Source organism: Camellia sinensis, chromosome 10 (assembly GCF_055761805.1).
Source record: "Camellia sinensis isolate YWXY chromosome 10, ASM5576180v1, whole genome shotgun sequence".
In the NCBI taxonomy this organism is placed as follows: Eukaryota; Viridiplantae; Streptophyta; class Magnoliopsida; order Ericales; family Theaceae; genus Camellia; species Camellia sinensis.
Genome location: NC_138970.1, coordinates 177,653,546 through 177,675,040, shown reverse-complemented (window position 1 = coordinate 177,675,040; position 21,495 = coordinate 177,653,546). Strand labels below are relative to the sequence as shown.

The window sequence follows — 21,495 nt, the reverse complement described above, 5'->3', positions numbered from 1 at the left end:
GAGGGTGAGGTTTGGTGGTGACTGTTCTCTGTGTGTATGAGAGAGAACAGAGAAAGAGTTGGTGTGAAACAGAGAAGAGGGGCACTGGTGGTAATAAAATGTTCAACCTTTAGCAACTAAACTGTTATTTGTCGATAAATATTAATCAATAATAACTAATCTTTTGTAGCTAAAAGTATAATTTGGCTATTAATTTTTTTTGTCCTTGGCAAAAATTGAACATACAACGACTAACTTTTTTTAGTCACCAAAATTTTTATTTTTGCCGACAAAATTATTTGGTTAGCAAAGAGTAACCGAAAAATGAGCTACTTATTTGGCGACTTAACTTCCTTTTTTTGGCAAATAATTGTATACGGCGACTAAAATAAGAATTAGTAGCCTAAAATTTAGACTTACGCTAACTAAAAATTTTTTAGTTGCCTATTTGCATCATATGTAGCAACTAAATTCATTTTTTAGTCGCCAATAAATAATATATATCGACTAAAATAATATAGTAGCAAAACATTGAACCAACGCCGGCTAATAAATTTTTTAGTCACCAAAAATATAACTTTTGGCAACTAAATTCCTTTTGGTCGCCAAAAGTGTAATTTGTGAAATTACTTACATCTTTTGTGAAAAAACTTACACCTTTTGTGAAAAGTTATATCTTTTGCGAAATAATTTCTTTCATAAAATTTACAACTTTTGTTTGAACTTACACCTTTTGTGAAAACAAAACTTACACCTTTTGTGAAATTACTTCCACCTTTTGTGAAAAAACTTACACATTCTCTCAAACGTTACACTTTTTGTGAAAAATTTTCTTTCATAAAATTTACACCTTTTGTCAAAACCTACACCTTTTCATGAAAATACTTACACCTTTTGTGAAGAGTTACACCTTTTGTGAAATAATTTCTTTCATAAAATTTACACATTTTGTTAGAACTTACACTATTTGTGAAAACAAAAATTATATCTTTTGTGAAATTACTTACACTTTTTCGGAAACGTTACACCTTTTGTGAAAATTTACACGTTTTTGTGAAAATACTTACACATTTTGTGAAATAATTTATTTAATAAAATTTACACCTTTTGTTTACACCTTTTGTGAAAACAAAACTTACACCTTTTGTAAAATTATTTACACCTTTTGTGAAAAAACATACACCTTTTCTAAAACGTTACACCTTTATGAAAAAATTTCTTTCATTAAATTTACACATTTTGTGAAAACTTACACCTTTCCGTGAAAATACTTACACCTTTTATGAAAAATTACACATTTTGTAAAATAATTTATTTCATAAAATTTACACCTTTTGTTGGAACTTACACCTTTTGTGGGAAAAAAAAATTTCATAAAATTTACGTTTTTTGTTAAAACTTACACCTTTTCGTGAAAATACTTACACTTTTTGTGAAAAGTTACACCTTTTGTGAAATAATTCATTTTCTAAAATTTACACTTTTTGTTGGAACTTACACTTTTTGTGAAATTACTTACACCTTTTTTGAAACTTTACACCTTTTTGTGAAAAAATTTCTTTCATAAAATTTACACATTTTCGTGAAAATACTTGCACATTTTGTGAAAAGTTACACCTTTTGTGAAATAATTTATTTCATAAAATTTACTCATTTTGTTGGAAAAACTTACACATTTTGTGAAAAAAACTTACACATTTTCTGAAACGTTACACCTTTTGTAAAAATTTTCTTTTTTAAAATTCACACATTTTGTTAAAAGCTACACCTATTGTGAAAACTTATACCTTTTCGTGAAAATACTTACACCTTTGTGAAATTACTTACACCTTTTGTGAGAAAACTTACACATTTTCTGAAACGTTACACCTTTTGTGAAAAAATTTCTTTCATAAAATTTACAAATTTTGTTGAAACTTACACCTTTTGTGAAAATTTACACATTTTGTTAAAAAACTTACACCTTTTGTGAAATAATTTATTTCATAAAATTTACACTTTTTGTTAGAACTTACACCTTTTGTAAAATTACTTACACTTTTTGTGAAAAAACTTAAACCTTTTCTGAAACATTACGCATTTTTTGAAAATTTTTCTTTCATAAAATTTACACATTTTGTTAAAACTTACACCTTTTGTGAAAAGTTACACTTTTTATGAAATAATTTCTTTCATAAAATTTACACCTTTTGTTGGAACTTACACTTTTTGTAAAATTACTTACACCTCTTGTGAAAAAACTTACACCTTTTCTGAAACGTTACACCTTTTGTGAAAAGTTACACATTTTCATGAAAGTACTTATACCTTTTGTGAAGAGTTACACCTTTTGTAAAATAATTTATTTCATAAAATTTACACTTTTTGTTGGAACTTAACTTTTTGTGAAAACAAAACTTACACCTTTTGTGAAATTACTTATACCTTTTTTTGAAAAAACTTACACATTTTCTAAAACGTTACACCTTTTGTGAAAAATTTTCTTTTATAAAATTTACACATTTTGTGAAAACTTACACCTTTTGTGAAAAAAGTTACACCTTCTGTTGGAACTTACACCTCTTGTGAAAACAAAACTTAAACCTTTTGTGAAAAAACTTACACCTTTTCTAAAACGTTACACCTTTTGTGAAAAATTTTCTTTCATAAAATTTACATGTTTTGTGAAAACTTATACCTTTCTGTGAAAATACTTATACCTTTCGTCAAAAGTTGCACATTTTGTGAAATAATTTCTTTTATAAAATGTACACCTTTTGTTGGAACTTACACCTTTTGTGAAAACAAAACTTACACCTTTTGTGAAAAAACTTACACCATTTCTGAAACGTTACACCTTTTGGGAAAAAATTTCTTTCATAAAATTAACACATTTTGTGAAAACTTACACCTTTCCGTAAAAATACTTACACATTTTGTCAGAAGTTACACCTTTTGTCAAATGTTACACTTTTTGTGAAATAATTTATTTCATAAAATTTACACCTTTTTTGGAACTTACACCTTTTGTGAAAACAAAACTTACACCTTTTGTGAAGTTACTAACATCTTTTGTGAAAAAACTTATACATTTTTTGAAAAGTTACACCTTTTGTGAAAAAATTTCTTTCATAAAATTTATGTATTTTGTTAAAACCTACACCTTTTCGTAAAAATACTTACACTTTTTGTCAAAAGTTACACCTTTTTATGAAATATATTTTTTTATAAAATTTACATATTTTGTTGGAACTTACACATTTTGTGAAAACAAAACTTACATCTTCTGTGAAATACTAACACCTTTTGTGACAAAACATACACTTTTTTGAAAAGTTATACCTTTTGTGAAGTAATTTCTTTCATAAAATTTATACAATTTCTTAAAACTTACACATTTTCTGAAAACTTATACCTTTTCATGAAAATATTACACCTTTTGTGAAATATTTTCTTCCCTAAAATTTACGCTTTTTGTTAGAATTTACACCTTTTGTGAAAATGAAACTAACACCTTTTATGAAGTTACTTATATCTTTTGTGAAACAACTTACACCATTTCTGAAAAGTTACACCTTTTGTGAAAAATTTTCTTTCATAAAATTTACACATTTTGTAAAAACTTACATTTTTTCGTGAAAATAGTTACACCTTTTGTGAAAAGTTACACATTTTGTGAAATATTTGTTTCATAAAATTTACGCCTTTTGTTGGAACTTACACCTTTTGTGAAGTTACTTACATCTTTTGTGAAAAAACTTACACTTTTTTTTCTGAAAAGTTACATCTTTTGTGAAAAAATTTCTTTCATAAAATCTACACATTTTGTTAAAAACTACACCTTTTGTGAAAACTTACACCTTTTCGTGAAAAGACTTACACCTTTTGTCAAAACTTACACCTTTTGTGAAATACTTTTTTTCATAAAATTTACACATTTTGTTAGAACTTACATCTTTTGTGAAAACAAATTTTAACCCTTTTGTGAAGTTACTTATACTTTTTGTGAACAAACATGCACCTTTTTTAAAAAGTTACACCTTTTGTGAAATGATTCTTTTCATAAAATTTACACGTTTTGTGAAAACTTACACCTTTTCGTAAACATATTTAGACCTTTTGACAGAAGATGTAAGTATTTTCACGAAAAGGTGTATGCTTTAAGAAAAAGTGTTAGTTTTAACAAAATGTGTAAATTTTATGAAATAAAATTTTTCACAAAATGTGTAACTTTTCAGCAATGGTATAAGTTTTCTCACAAAAGATATAAGTAATTTCACAAAAGGTGTAAATTTCGTTTTCAAAAAAAGTGTAAGTTCTAACAAAATGTGTAAATTTTAGAAAAAAAAATATTTCACAAAAAGTGTAAGTATTTTCACAAAAAGGTGTAAGTTTTGACAAAATGTGTAAATTTTATAAAAGAAAATTTTTCGCAAAATGTGTAACTTTTCAGAAATGGTATAAGTTTTTTTCACAAAAGATGTAAGTAACTTCACAAAAGGTATAAGTTTCGTTTTTCAGAAGAAGTGTAAGCTTTAACAAAACTTGTAAATTTTAGAAAAAAAATATTTCACAAAAGGTGTAAGTTTTGACAAAATGTGTAAATATTTTCATGAAAATGTGTAAGTTTTAACAAATGATATAAATTTTATGAAAGAAAATTTTTCACAAAAGATGTAACTTTTCAGAAATTGTGTAAGTTTTTTCATAAAGATGTAAGTAACTTCACAAAAGGTGTAAGTTTCATTTTTAGAAAAAATGTAAGTTCTAACAAAAAGTGTAAATTTTTAAAAAAAATATTTCACAAAGGTGTAAATTTTTTAAAAAAATATTTCACAAAAGGTGTAAGTTTTTTCACGAAAAGATGTAAGTTTTCAAAAAATGTGTAAGTTTTAACAAAATGTGTAAATTTTATTAAAGAAATTATTTCAAAAAATGTGTAACTTTTCAGAAAAGGTATAAGTTTTTTTTCACAAAAGATGTAAGTAATTTCACAGAAGGTGTAAGTTTCAACAAAAGATATAAATTTTATATAAAAAAAATTATTTTACAAAAGGTGTAAGTTTTGACAAATAGTGTAAGTATTTTCATGAAAAGGTGTAAGTTTTTAGAAAATTTATAAGTTTTATGAAAATGTGTAAATTTTATGGAAGAAAATTTTTCACAAAAAGTGTAATTTTTCAAAAAAAAAGGTGTAAATTGTATCACAAAATATGTAAGTTACTTCACAAAATGTGTAAATTTTATTAAAAAAAGTATTTCACAAAAGGTGTAACTTTTGACAAAAGGTGTAAGTATTTTCACAAAAAAATTGTAAGTTTTTCGAGAAGGTGTAAGTTTGAACAAAAGATGTAAATTTTATGAAGGAAATTATTTCACAAAAAGTGTAACTTTTCAGAAAAAAATGTATATTTTTTCACAAAAGGTGTAAGTAATATGTGTAAGTTGTCAAAAGTTACACCTTTTATAATTTTGTAAGTAATTTCACAAAAGGAGTAAGTGTTCATAAAAGGTGTAAGTAATTTTACAAAAAAAGTGTAAGTTGTCACAAAATGTGTAAGTAATTTCACAAAAAAGCATAAATTTTCAGAAAATGTGTAAGTAATTTCACAAAAAAACGTAAGTTTTCACAAAAAGTGTAAAATGTTCACAAAAGGTGTAAGTTTTCTTGAAATTACTTACGTTTTTTGTGAAAATTTATACCTTCTTGTGAAATTATTTACACGTTTTTGTGACAACTTAAACTTTTAGTCATATAATATATTATTTTATTAATTTACCTAGAAAGTGACCTACTTAGCAGGTCATCAATGTATAAGTTTTTTTGAAATTTGGTATAACCCAATACATAAAACATGTAAGTGCAATATATAAAAGGTGTAAGTGCCTTAGATACCATATGTAAGGCACACCTAAGAAAAGTCCCTCAAGTATTTCATTGCATAAGGATAAGCGATTGTCTTTTCAATGAGAAAGCAACCCCACATCATCTTATGTTGTATGACCGATTTTGTTAATAAACAAAAATGGAAGAATTATATGTTTGTTTGTTTTTTTTTTTTTTTTGAACTGCAAAAAAAAAGCTGCTCCGTTAGGCATTATAGTATCCATGGATATTGTTTCTAGGGTAATTGTTAGTCGGTCACATTTAACCTAACTCATAGAAAATGACTCACTATCGAAGTACCCAATAAACCTTGCCACGTGCCACAAAAGATGTCAAGCTTTTATCGAAGTATAATACATAGTCTCGTAAGGAGAGCGTGCTTCCAGGATTCGAACTTGACTCACTCTTGTGAAAACACAATGCGTAGTACATGAGACCACCACCCCTGATGGGGGAAGAATTATATGTTGTATGACCGATTGTCTTAGTGAACAAAAATGAGAGAATTATATTGACATGATGTCAATAAAATATATTTACAAACAAAAAATATTATAAATGTTAATAATTAATATTATAATTTTTTTTATTAATTTATAAAAAAAATTTAACACCATTGTCAAGTAATTGTCCCAACAAAAATTAAACTTCACACAAAATGAGTAATTTAAATATCTGCATTGGACATGATATTGACGTTAATAACATTGAATATTTATTCTTCCAAAGAAGACAACCCCACATAACTACTTAATTATTGAAATAATTAAATATTTATACTAAATTCACTTACAATTTAGCATGCATTTTGCATATAATCCAAATATAGTTAATTTGATTGATGAAAATTTTTATTATTATATAAAATTCATATAAAAAACTTGACAATAATGATATGATAAGCTATTATTGTAAATAAATTTATTTTTAACGATATTTTGTTTTGAATGAAATGTCCATAATAAATTAAATCATTATATATAAAAATTGGAGAATTCTACAATACACACTTCATAGCATATGCACTTTCAGTTACGTCATTTTCTTCTCTAGTTTTGACCACTTTTATTCTTTCGTTATGATGTGTTTTGAGATTTTTGGTTATACCCATGTGTGTTTGATTGGGGGGATAAGAGGGGGGGGGATTATTCACTATTGGGATTGTAATCCGGGGGAGACTCTTTATCCGGCATTTGTTTTTTTTTAATCCACCAGACATGGAGTCCGGCCAGACTCCTTACCCCATATGGGGGACTATTGTATCATAGGGGGGGTATGGGACAATTTTCGGGGGACTATCTACTGTTGAGATTAGGTGATGAAATGACCATTTTGACCCTCTACTATTTAATTATGTATTATATTTAGTAAAATTCAATAAAATTTAAATGTCTCAATTTAAAAATAAAATAATTTTGTTTAACTTTTTATTGATGTTTTATTTATTTAATTTTTTAAAATAATTTTTTATAGATATTTTATTGATGTTTTATTTTAAAATTTTGTTTATAATTTATTTAATTTCATTATTTAAATTTTAATAGATGTTTTATTTAATTTCATTATTTAATTATTATTATTTTTAAAAATAAATTTATTTAAAATTTTAATTAAAAAAATAACATATATTTTTGTTGATATTTTATTTATTTAATTTTAAAAAAAATAAATTTATTTAATTGTGTAAAAAATAAAATAAAATAAAATTTTATTTAATCTAGCTAAAAAATTAAAATATTAAAGATATGTTTAATATTGCTATTACTTAGTAAACAATTAAAAAATGGTAAAATAGTCATTTGTTCATTTATCCTATCCAGTCCATCCAACCAAACATTAGATTCACTAAAAATAGTCTTTTCAAGACATCTAATCCCATGAAAAAACAAACACAGGATACATATCCAATCCAACCAAATAGTCCAGGGGATTCACAGTCCCAGGACTCAAGTGTAATGGATTCTATTCCCCCCTTATCTAGTCCGTCTAATCAAACACACCCATATAGTGTTAGGTTATGACTTTTTTTATTAAAAAAAAATTATAAATCATAAAGTATGAAATCGTTATAAAGTACATATAATACACACTTTTTTAGAGGTGTGTTCATAGTCTTTCCCATAAAAATTACATATGAATTTTTTTTTTTTTAATTTATAATGCAATTACATGGACTTTGATCATCTCTATTCCATTTATGTAATGAAATATTTTCATTACATATCTAATAGTTAGGAAATATGAATGTAAAATTATAATTATTTTAAATTAAAAAACATTATTACATTCACCATTAGATGATATAATAGATTTCTTCATTACAAATATGCAATGGAGAAGATCACAATCCCAATTATATATAAGAATACTGTTTGATCCACAAAATTTTGCTCTACCCAAATTGTCTTAAGGGTTGGTTTGGGATGTCCTAAAAAAGTGCACTTTTTGACTTATTGGTGGGTTTGGGTTGGGTTTGATGTGATGTGTTAGAGAGGTGATGTGATTTAAATAAGATGATGTGACTTAAATAAGATAGTGACTTTTTGACTTTTTGGCTTATTTAGTACATGCCAAACTAGCCATAAAAATCTTACATCCGATTGAGTAAAAATGAATATACTCAGGATATTCATTCGAGAAATTTGGGTGGAGCAAAATTTGGTGGGTGTAGCAATATTGTACATATATAAATAAGCAAATAGTTTTGGGGAGATTTGGTCAAAATTCTTTCATAATAAAACTTTAATGTATTAAAGATAAGTATAAAAAGTTTTTTTAAAAATGTTCAATACATACCACTATTGCTAAAATATATTCAGTGAGCAATTTAATATTTTAAACTTTAAAATAATATAACTTTTGATCTAAATGTCAGTTTTTAATAAAATTAGTATTTTTAGAATTTTCTCATCAAAATCTATCAAATAAGATCTATATTGATTATGAAATTCTTAAAACATAAAAAATAAAAAAATACCATCGAAATTGACGTAATCAGTAACATATTACTTTGATTCAAAATAACATTTTACTGTTACAAAAATAGAGTACATACTAGATGAACCAACCAAAATATACATACACATTTTTAAACTTGTATAAAACAAAATAAAAGTATTTCTTGTCAGAAGAGTTCGTGAGATATATATACATGGGTAATATTGTCCAAGAAAAAAAAATTTACTCTATCCTTACTCAATTATATAGTTCTTCCTTAAAAGATTTATGAAACAAAATAAATTGTGTTAACCTTTTTACTAAATGAGAGATTTTAACTAAATGGGTCAAGTACACTAACACTCCATGAGATTTCTGTTTAATACAGGTTCCTCCATCACATCTAAAAAATTACATTCCCCTCTCTGAGGTTTGTAATCTCATTACAAATTGTCTCATGGATTGCTGATGTCATGTCCTAAAATTTTTTTAATAACCATTTTGCATTTTTTTTCTACCATTTCTTCTTCCTATCATTATGACTATATTCTACAATTTTCCATCATTAAATTATACCTGAACATATTCTTATTGAGTGATAATATGCAAACATAAATTTTATATAAAATTTTCAAACACAATAATATAGCTTAATGTTGACCTTTCATTTTAGAATAAAACACTCATAAACATAATTTATATTTAAAACATCACTATCACAACATTTTTATGATATTTTTTGTATAAATTTTTTTATATGAATATAATTTTTGATTTTTTTTGCACCATTATTTTTTTTTTCTCGTCTATTCACCTACATTTATTATAGTATTACCAAATACTGTCATTTACATTTATTATAGTATTACTAAGTTTTTATATTTTTGTATTTTTGTATATATATATATATATATATATTTTTTTGTATTTGGTGAATTTTAAAAAAAAAATCACAAAATATTATATTTCTTAAGTATATCCTAATCATATCTAAATTTTTTTTAAAAAAAAATTGCTTAAAATATCAAAAAAAATTCAGTAAAAATAAAAAAATACAAAAAATAAAAAAATTAATTTTTTGTTTGAGTTAAACCAAAGAAGATGATTGTTTTTTTATTTTAAAATGACATGAACAAAATATCAATATTATTTTATTATTTTATATGTATAAAAACTAAGGAAAAAATATATCATTTTAATTTGACAGAAAAATAAGTGTAATTTTTTAAACATATTTTTTTTATATTAAACAAAAATCTCGGAAGTCGGCGTAATTTACTCTAATTAAGGCATTGTTTGACATATACTAAAAAAGTTAAAAAAATTATTATTCTATTTAAGTCACATCATTTTTTTGGCTTTTTTGACTTTTTTTGTGAGAGAAGAGTGTAATGATTATGGGTTGGATGTGATATTTTGTTTTTTGTAGCTAAAATAACCTATTTTATCTTTTGTGACTAAAATAGCCAAAAAAATTCCAAACTCTTCTTGCCAAACGAACCATAAACAATCCCTAAATTTACCATTTTTTGTTGAATTTACACATCGATTAACAACACGCAACACAAAGGTGTATACAAGTCTCAACTAAAACCCATCGTAGTCATCGCCACGGCTCTCTCAGGGTCTTCGGATCTTCCAAAGCTTCCTCTCTATAAACATTCCTTTTCTCTCTGTCTCGCTCTCTCTCTCTCTCTCTCTCTCTCTCTCTCTCTCTTCAATCGTCTTCGGAGCTTCCATGGCTGCTTCTTCCGTCGCCGGATCGGCCGTTATCGCCTTCAAATCCGCCGAATTTGGTTCGAATTCCGGCGACCTCAGAGCCTCTCATTTCTCTCCGATCACCGGCCGAGTTCGTTCCATTCAGCTCCGACATAGCCTTAACTCGCATTGCGGATCGAGAACCTCCTTTGCTACCTCTGGTATTGATTTCATTCCCTCTTTGGAGCTTTTTGTGTATATACATATACATATCTCATTACATGCGTTTGATTTGTCGTCGTTCTTTTACTCATATATGAATCGAATCAGTTCAGTGCTTTACAACTAGTAATTCCTACTGCACATCTAGTTGTGTTAACTATAGGGCCTATTTGGAGCTGGAATTATTGTGCATTTTGGATCAATTGGCTATTTAGACTGAGCTTTGAGAACATTGTTCACCAGCGAATGCCACTTTGCATTTGAGAATTTTGTTCATCAAATTTGAAAACTTGAAGTTTTTTATGGTTGTGTTGTGTAGTTCTATGTACAGTTCCAGGATTTGAGAGTAGGCTTCAGAACATGTCAAATTCAAAGTCATGAGAAATAATGTGAATTTCTTGGACAAAATGAAGAATGAATTGTATGAAAGGGGACGCTCACTTAAAAATTCCATAAAATTTGAGATAATTCAAGGAATTAAAAACATTTCGAAATAATTTGGCAATTGTGCAGACTGGTTTCCGCAACAGAGAGAGAAGAAACTTCATTGACGAACCCTAGTGCACTATTGGGTGAAGGCCTGCACAAGGAACAAATGGTTAGGCTCCCTGACCAGGGTTTGGTCGGAAACCCCTTCGATGGTCGATTCAGTACCGGAGTTTGGTAAAGAGCGAGTAGAGAAGACGAGTGTGTATCAGGGCTGGCCCTAAGTTTTCGGGGGCTTTAGGCGAAATAATTTTTCGAGACCTTTTTAGATATTTAAAAAAAATAAAAATAAAAATAAAAATCACTCTGTTTGGTTTAGAGTTTTCAAAAATAATTGTCTGAGTTTACAATTCGTATTTTTTAATATTTTTTGTATTTGGTAACGTTTTTAAAATATATATATATATAAATATTATAATTTTTAAGTGTATCTAAATTAGATGTATCTACAAAATAGATAAATAAAAATTGTGTAAAATATTTTTTTTTTTTAAATACTAAAAAACACATAATTGGGCCATAAAGAAAGAAAAAAAAAAAAAATAGGTCACACAAAATTAATACATATACATATATTTAATATTTTATTTTTTTAATTGGACTAACAACTAAAACTTATAAATATTTTTTAATTGGGCCTTTTATCAATTGGGCCAAATAGATTTTTTGAGGCCCCCTTTAAAATGGCCTAAATTAATTAAATAAAATTGGGCTATTTTAAGTTTTTAATATAGTGTAAGACTAAATTTGGGGCCCTTTTTTTGGGCTTAATTTTTGGGCCCTAGGCACAGGCCTCACCAGCCTTAGCCCAGGGCCGGCCCTGGTGTGTATATAGTGTAAAGTCATCGATCCCTTGCAAAAGAGAGTGAGGTTACCTTTTATAGGGAAGACTTGGCGTGCTCCCCAAGTTCCTCTCTTTGCCACCTGGCACTCGGTTGTTATGACAGGTCCTTCCTCATTGGAGGAGAGCGTAGACTCTGTTAGGCAGTTCCATTATTCACAGGCATTACGTGCTCTTCACCCGCATAGCGTTGGTTGTTCTGTTATAGCGTAACTTAGCCAAACTCACTTTGGATTAAGTGAGGGCCATGGAGAATGGATTTGCCCACTTCGGAGTGAGGAATGGGCCAGGTCGACCCTTAGCTCGGCCTACTTCAGAGTAGGGGAAGAAGCTTTGGTTGGGCCAATGACCTTCCCCACTTCGGAGTAGGGAATAGGCCAAGGCTGAACCCTTAGCTCGGCCCACCTTAGAGTGGGGGAAAAGGCCCACATCGGAGTGGGGACCTTCCTCTTGCCAGGCTAGTTCCTTCTCTCTCTACTGTGGAAACCAGTTCGCACTACAATGATTACGTATAGTGGTGAATTTGAGTTTCATTCATGTCTTACATAGACAGAATACCAAACTCATCAGAGTAAGTTGAGGAATTTCAAATTAAACAAATATTTTGTAAAAATATAAAATTTAGGGTAAACTACTAATAGGTCCTAATAGTTGGATTTAATTCCCATCTAGGAAGCACGGATACGGATACGGGTACGGGATATGGATACGATACGATACGGATACGGCGATACGACAAAATTTGAAAAACTAGGATACGGGTACGGCGGGGATACGTTCGTAAAAAATATTATTTTAACAATTTTTAGTAATGCAGTATGCATAAAAATAAAACCTAAAGCAAAAGACAACTTGATGAAGAAGAAAGATTCCTATAAAACTAAGAGTGTTTAAGGTCAATAGCTTCAACTTGTTCCCCTTCATCATTGAATATCACAAGACCTTAGCTAAAGCCAAAAAACCATTCTTAAATAAAAATTTCAGCAAATATACTTTTTTAAGTCATCAATGATAGCCTAGGAAGCACGAATACGAATATGGTGATATGGGGATGTGGATATGGCGATATGTCAAAATTTGAAAAAGTACGATACGGGTACAGCGGGGATACATTCATAATTTTTTTTTATATATAATTTTAATAATGTAATATGCATGAAAATAAAACTTAAAGTAAATTAATAAATAAGGAGAGGGATTCCTATTAACCTAAAAGTGCTCAAACATTCATAAAACATCCAAAACTAAAAGCAAAAGTAAATGCAAATGCAAATGCAAATTAAACATCATCCTTACATGCCAACACCAAAAAAAGAATGAGAGCAGAGAGAAGAAACGTGAGAGAGTGAAAAAGCGAGAGAGAAGTGAGAGAGACAACAAGGATACATCAATTTGACAAATTCTATTACTTTAACTCTCACTATATTCCTCTTATCAAAGAACTAAACAAAATATTATAAGTAGTATATAACTTCGAGTATCCGATACTTCAAAATTAATAAAAAATTAATTAAGAAGTTTCTGATACTTTTAAGAAGTATCCGATACGTATCCGTGAGTATCCGAGGAGTATCGGTATCCGATAAGTATCCGATACGGATACGTCACCCTTTTTGAAGTATCCGTGCTTCATAGATTCCCATCAAGTCCTATTAAAAATAAGTCTTAATAAAATCATCGCTAAAAATACTTTTTGTGACATTTTTTGCATATGTCGCTAAAAATTGGCAAGTAGTGACTTTTTTTGTTACAATTTTTATAAATTGTCGCTAAAACTTACAATTAGTGATGTTTTTCTGTGACAATTTTTTCAAACTGTCACTGAAAGTTGAAAATTAATCACTTTGCTTGGTTTGAGTTTTCTAAAAACACTTTTCAGAAAATTCTACTTTCTTGTTTTTCGTTTTTTTTTTTTTTACTGAATTTTTTTAATTTGTGGACACACCTAACATAAATACACTTAAAAAATATATTTTTTGTGAAAAAAATCTTTAAAAAATTCACTAAATACCAAAAATACAAAAAATTACAAAAATTCAGTATATTTTTCATATTTTGGGGTATTTATTAATTTTTTGAAATATTTTTTCACAAATATTTTACTTTTTAGATACATCTAAGTAAGGTGTATCTAAAAAAGTAAAAAAAATGTTTAAAATTTTAAAATATTTACTAAAAATAAAAAAACACGAAAAATAAAAAACGCAATTTTCATATAACTGAATTCAAAAAACTCAAACCAAACATACTGAATAATGTTTTTTTTTATATATTTTTTTAAACTGTCGTTAAAACTTATAATTAGTGACTTTTTTGTGACAAATTTTAAGCTGAAAATTAACAATTAGTGACATTTTTTAATAGTATTTGATGGAAAACGCTATTAATTATCATAGGACCTATTGGACAATAAGTCTACCTATTAAGACCTACATGTAAGTCTCCCTAAAATTTATTTCAATTTTGTAAGAAGCCAATGGACTTGGTTTAAAAATTAAATCCCATGTAAGATCAACTATAACATGCGATCTCCATGGGCTGACCAGTGACTTAACGGCAAAATATAGATAGAGGAATTTTACTTGCATGGTTTTGAAATTAAGTGACTTTTCTTGCTAATAAGTGACTTTTCTTGCCTTTCATTTCTGGTGATGACACCTATACATACATGTCTCAGTTACCTATTCATTATCTCATATCCTAAAATGCAGATCTTGTTAATTGCAATGGTACATGCAGGTGTAAAAGCACAGGTTGCCACTGTTGAACAATCAAGTACTGGAGTGACTCAAAATGTGGAAGCTCCTGTTGTTGTGGTTACTGGAGCCTCTCGAGGAATTGGCAAAGCAATTGCCTTGGCTTTGGGGAAAGCAGGTTGTAAGGTCAGATGATTACTCAACGCTTATGGTATTAAGCAGTTAATATGGTCACCTTCTAAGATATACTCATCTGTTATGCTTTGCTATTGTGAGGATATTTTACTAAATTCATAATTCTATGCAATGAGTAGTAGAATCCAACTACTGCTTTTTTATTTTCTTTTGTTCAAATGCCATATCATGCATCCTAGAATCTTGACCTGTCAAACATTTGTTTTGTGGGCAGTCATATTATGGCCATTTAGTAGTTTACAGGTAGATATCTCAATGATTACGATCCATTTGAATCTCAAAGGATCTTAGCATGAAGCAATTTTATACTTATTTTGGCCACGACATTTTAGGAAATGTACAATGCACAAATTATTCCCCTCTACTAGAATTTTGTGCAAGTATATTTCAAATGTGAGTCACTGAATTATGTTAATGTGGAGTTTCTTTTTGAATACTAATTCATTTGTATTTCAAGGAACACAAACTTTATTTCCCATGATGAGATCTCAATAATTTTGTGGTTTCAGTACTTCTAGTTGTCTGAATGATTTGATTGTTTTGCTTAAAATTTTCTTGCTAACTGGCACATGGAGGACACTACAGCCCTGTGGATCTATAATGAATTTGATACATGGAGTTTAGTGATTTATCATTCACCTTCCCTTCCTCCCAAATGTTGACTATGGACTTTCTTTGACAGGTTCTGGTTAATTATGCTAGGTCATCAAAGGAGGCAGAAGAAGTTTGTAAAGAGGTTAGTGGGTTGATATGAGCAGAGTTATTATTATTTTTAGATTTTAAAAAATTTTAATCTCAAAATGTGGGTGCCACTGTTATTTATTATCTCTTGGTGATGTTTATTTATGATCTCTCCTGGAAGAATGTTTGAAATTTCCACAAATTATCTCTGTTATAAACTCTGCTAGATTCATTGTAAAACTATTATTAGCCTGATGCATATACTTTTTTGTGTTATATCTCTTCTTAATTAAAATTCAGAACTTGAAGGTTCTTAGTATTAACTAGTGTTTAGTTGTTGCTATTCTGCAAAGGTGTGAACTTAAAATGAGTTTTACCTGCCTCCACCACTAAAAAACCAGCACCCACTTGCCTTATTAAGCATCCCATTTGCAAATTTGAATGTGTTTACTATGAGACTGACAGGAACTGCTACATGAAAAACCTTCAAGCATACCTTGTGTGACTACAGGGCTGATTATTCTGACTGGTTTCTGTTCATTCATTTATGATTTGACATTTCTTTATCTCTCTTATTCTGGATACACATGGTATGTACTATATTTTAGTTTTTTTTACTTCTATGTTATGAGTTATATTCATTTCAAATCATGCTTGTTCATTACAACAAGAAGCGAAAGTTGATAAAGAGATTACTTTATGGAACCATGCCCTTGAATCATGTTCTTAGGCTACTAATCACTTCTGTATCTGTCATCATTGTCTCTCATATTCACTGGACAGTAAAGGTGTTGTTTGGGCATACCATGAAATGGAAAATCATTGATGATAGTCCCCGCACGACAATTTCTTGCAGATTGACACATGTGGTGGTCAGTCTATTACATTTGGAGGAGATGTTTCAAAAGAAGCAGATGTGGAATCAATGATCAAAACTGTGAGTAAATGTTGCAAATTCTTGGTAATTGTTTTAGTTTTAAATATGCTGATATTTTTTAGTTTGCTTCATAATTGTCACATCTACAGGCGGTTGATGCATGGGGAACTGTTGATATATTGATAAACAATGCAGGTTCTTGAATGTTCCACCTCCTCTCCCATCATTAACAGCTTCAGATATAGTCCACTAACTGATCAACAATGGTTTCAGGTATTACTAGAGATGGTTTATTGATGAGAATGAAAACTGCTCAATGGAAGGAGGTTATTGATCTAAATCTCACTGGTGTATACCTATGCACACAGGTGTGTAGATTTTAAGCTCAGTTTTGGCGGTCATAGCTTTCCTCTCAGTTGGATCTAAGCAGGTTTTTTACGACTCTTTGCAGGCTGCAGCCAAGATTATGATGAAAAAGAAAAAGGTTTTCGTTTCTCAGAGGCTCAATTTTATCTATATTATAACTGTATTTGCCAGACAACTACACTTTATTTCCCACGTGCAGGAGGGGTGGGTAGGGATTTTAGTTTCAACCTATTTTTAATGCATTTCCACTTGAAAGTTTGTTTCTCAAATTTGCATCAGAAATAGTTTTCGGAAAAAAATTTCAATCCTCTCCTCATTTCATGCTCTTTCATGATTCATCACAAGTTGCTTACAATTGAGAAAGAAATTTGTTATTTTGAGAAACAATTGAGAAAAAAAATTTCAATTATTTGGTAGCTATTTAATATCTTTTTGCTTTTCGATCTCACATTTATTTTAATTGCTGATGTGGCAGGGAAGGATAATCAACATAGCATCAGTTGTTGGTCTTGTTGGTAACGTTGGGCAAGCCAATTATAGTGCTGCAAAAGCAGGGGTACTTGGCCTCACAAAAACCGTGGCAAGGGAATATGCGAGTAGGAATATTAATGTGAGTTTTCCAGATTTGTTTCATTTCATTCTTGGAATTAGGCACAAGCCAAGATGCAGCTGGTAGTAGTGAGTAGGTGAGTAGTAAATAGAAACCAATTTTATTGAAGTTTTGTTTTTTTTGGTTCAACAGGTTAATGCTGTTGCCCCAGGGTTCATTGCGTCTGATATGACTGCTAAGCTTGGGGGAGACATTGAGAAGAAAATCTTGGAAACCATCCCCTTGGGTAAAATGGAAGCTTTTTTGCTTTTTGAAATTTAAAAAAGCTAATGCGTTTAGGAATTGCTAAAGAAGTTGCCCTTTGGTGAGAAATTACCATACTACCTTTATATTATTGTGGAGCCCTTGTAGGGACATGGTGAAATTTCGGAAAGTATTGAGGGTAAAATTGTCTTCACAATTTTGCTTAAAAATTTGTTTGTTTGTTTTTTTTTTTTTTAATGGAGAAGCCATCTCAAACAGGTTTATTTGTCTTTAGCAAAAAAGCTTCTTATTAGTTCTTCCCAAATCTCCACTCTATCTCAGCAAAGCTCCCACTTTCATGACTACCTCTCTGCCATTCAGCTCTTTTATGCTCTTTTATGCAGCTTGTATCTTTTCTATTAAGGCGTATCACTGAGATTGATCATCCTTAGTTTCGTTTTTCGGTGCTTGTTTGTCTGATTCGTGAAAGTGCCAATCCGTATCAGATTTTCAAGGACATGAATTAAAATGGTTTGCACTATTCTGATCATTATTTTTTCATTGTCAATTCAGGAAGGTACGGCCAACCAGAAGAAGTTGCTGGACTAGTGGAATTCTTGGCTCTCAGTCCTGCCGCCAGTTACATTACTGGACAGGTTTTTGAAATTCTATTCCATAAAATCTTCTTTTTGCGACACTGACAATGAACTTAGCTTTACTCTTAAGGACCTTCATATTAGCAAGCCAAGTTTGTGTGGTTGCTCGCCTTTTTTCCTGCATTTTTTTTTTGCCATATATTGATGAGCTTCTTGATAATAATGGTGTCTGTGTAGGTGTTGACCGTTGATGGAGGAATGGTGATGTAGGAGGTCAACCAAGTCTCAAGCCGGATCACTACCGAACTTACCAAACTATAGAGGTTTATGCAGGCCGGTTTTCTTTTAGATAGCGATAGCGAAAAAAGAAGTTTTCATAGGATTGTAGTAAGCATGTTAAGTTAATGAGACCAAGCTAGGGTTTTATAATGGTTTTTTATCTACTAATAATTTTAATTTGTTTTATATTTTGTGTAATGCTTTAAACTGTAATGATAGCTCTCTTTTATGTTTAGAAAATGATATATGTTGGCAGATGTATTAGACTGAGCCGGGAGGCCCACCATGGGTCCCATTTCGATAATTCGAACCGATGAATGTGTAGAACTCGTCGAGTACTATATGCCTGTAAAAAATCACGTTGATCGGATATCGATAGCTATGTAATCAAAACAGTTTTGTATGAAAAAAATGGAAAGTGAAAAATAAACGACTGACAAAAATCTGGTTTGATCACATATCCGATCAATGTGATTTTTTACAGGCATATAGTACTCGACGAGTTTTACAGATTGAATGGTTCGGATTACTGAAATGGAACCCGTGGTAGGCCCTCACGGGCCCAACAATACCTTCCAACTTAATGAATATATATCTAATTTGTAATTTGTATCATCACAGTGTATGTATATAATTTTTCCCATCACTTCAGTATCATCATTGTGTAAAGTTGGATTAAACTTTTTTTATGTAAATTAATTTATTTTATATTTTTAATTTGTGAATAGTAATAATTTTTTTTACTTTTTTAATAACTTTTAAATTTTTGCCTTTTTTATAACATGCCAAACGAGCTCCAATAATTTATAACAACTATTAAATTTTATTTTGTTTGTTCGTTTTAGCGGAATAAGGATAATATTTTTGTATTGATGTCAAAAAATAAATATATATATATATATATATATCATAATTTGTCACATCAATATTTTATTTTTTTAGTATATATTTTCATAATAAGTTTAAAAATTATTAAAATAAGTTGTTCTCAAACATGCTAATATTATAAGATTTTAATTTGATTTTTTTGTTTCTCTTTTGTCCAATTAAATTTATTTTTGTTAGGAAAAACATTTGGAAAAATTACCATTCAAACTATTATGAGAAAGTTATTACATTTGGAAAAATTTTATACTTTTAATTATTAGTATTTATAAAATTTATCATTAGTCTATAATTATTTTTTTAATTTTATACTGATTTGAAATTTTCTCAAAACATTTTGTTCGAAATTAATATTATTTTTGGGGTTTGGGTCATCTCAATTTGGGAGAGCGTTTGGGTTTAGTAGGCCTATTTTGAAATTGATTTCGTTGATCCGAACCGTTTACTTTTTTATATTTGTTGAATAGAATATTCATATAAAAATTAAAGATGATTAGACATCAATAGTTATATGTTTAAATTATATTTGTCTTAAAAAAATAGACAATAAATGTAATTTTAAAAATAACTACCAATTTTTTATAATACAGATTTGATTCAAATATATAGCTATCGAAATCTGATCATTCTATTTTTTACATTAATATTCTACTTAACAAATATTAAAAATAAAGGGCAAATTACATATATCCCCCTTGAGGTTTAGCAAAATTACAGATACTCCTTGAGATTTGAGAAATTACAGATATTTCCCTAAAGATACTATTTGCATAACAAATTAAGGGGCAAATTATTATGAAAATATAAACCTCAAGGGGGTATTTGTAATTTTCGAAATCTCAGGAAAATATCTGTAATTTAGCTAAACCTCGAAGGAGGTATATGTAATTTGCCCAAAAATAAATAATTTAAATTATTAAAATGAGATCTATAATAAATTTCGCGGCACATTTAAATTTTCCTTTATTAAAATATGAACATAAAAGAAATTTAGGCCAAGTTTGGCATGTTTGAAAAAAGACAAAAGTTAAAAAGTTACATCATCTCTTTAACACATCATTTCAAACTTAACCTAAACCCAATTCATATTTTATAAAAAATCAAAAAGTACATTTATTTAGATCATCCCAAACAACCCCTTAACCCTTTTTTTTAAATTTATTTTAATTATATTAATCACTTTTGGTTGCGTTCAAAACAAAAAGAAGACTTTTGGTTTTTAACTAGGATGATTATGAAGGAACGAACGTGACTCCCACACGTCAAGTCATTGCTCCATCAATCAATCCAACTTTACGCTTTTGAAGTATATCTAATCTACTTTTCGGAAAGAAAAATATAGGAATATATTTTAGGAAAATGATTTGTCCCCTTAAAAAAGCCTCTCTAATCTCCCTAATCCTCAAAACAATGTCGTTTTGGAGATTTTTTTTTTTATTATTTATTTATTTTTTTTTTTTGCCTTGGTTTGAAATTTAGGAGGGATTAGGGAGGCAAAAATTAGGGGATGTAGCATGGCCCTATATTTTATTAGACATTTTGTATGTTTTGTTTATAATAAAAAGGGCCGTGCTATATCCCCCGAAAATCCCCCCTAATCCCCCGAATTTTCAAACCAAGGCAAAAAAAAAAAAAAAAAAAAGAAGTCGTTTTGGGGATTAGGGGGATTAGGGGAGACTTTTTTAGGGTTCCAAATCATTTTCCTAATAAAAATTAGGAAGATTCGATAATTATAATTTATTTAATTATATTTTTCACTAAAAAAATATATGATTTATTTTTAAAAATATAATTGTTATTAATTTTTTTTATAAAAAATTGAATAAGTTATAATTATCGGATTGACTTAATTTTTTTGTGGATAAAATATACGAAGTACCTGATAAAAATAAACGGTTCAGATTATCGAAGCAGAATCCGTGGTCAAATAGCGCCCTCCGATACAATGTAGACCGGAGGGGATCCTTCCGTAAAAATATATATAAATTCACCTTTTAAACTTACTTTACAGACTCAGTTATGTGTCATTAGTTAATAATTAGATAATGGAAAATTTACCCATAAGTCCTAGTTTCTGAAAAGTTGAACCATTTAGTCC

The 21,495-nt window shown here is 28.9% G+C and overlaps 1 protein-coding gene across 2 annotated transcripts; it reads left to right on the top strand.

The window, feature by feature from the left end:
- The first annotated feature begins 10,303 nt into the window (after nt 1–10,303).
- Nucleotides 10,304–18,752, top strand: LOC114298156 (3-oxoacyl-[acyl-carrier-protein] reductase 4). Of its 2 annotated transcripts, none has more exons than XM_082892912.1 (11): nt 10,304–10,701; nt 14,769–14,911; nt 15,603–15,656; nt 16,458–16,538; nt 16,628–16,673; nt 16,752–16,846; nt 16,930–16,962; nt 17,320–17,454; nt 17,587–17,680; nt 18,211–18,293; nt 18,471–18,752. In XM_082892912.1, the coding sequence occupies exons 1-11, from the start codon at nt 10,521–10,523 to the stop codon at nt 18,501–18,503; spliced, it is 978 nt and encodes a 325-aa protein (XP_082749038.1). In that variant the 5' UTR covers nt 10,304–10,520; the 3' UTR covers nt 18,504–18,752. The 2 variants fall into 2 exon arrangements, with proteins under 2 accessions (XP_082749038.1, XP_082749037.1); XM_082892911.1 differs by having other exon boundaries at nt 16,930–17,052.
- Nucleotides 18,753–21,495: the final 2,743 nt, after the last annotated feature.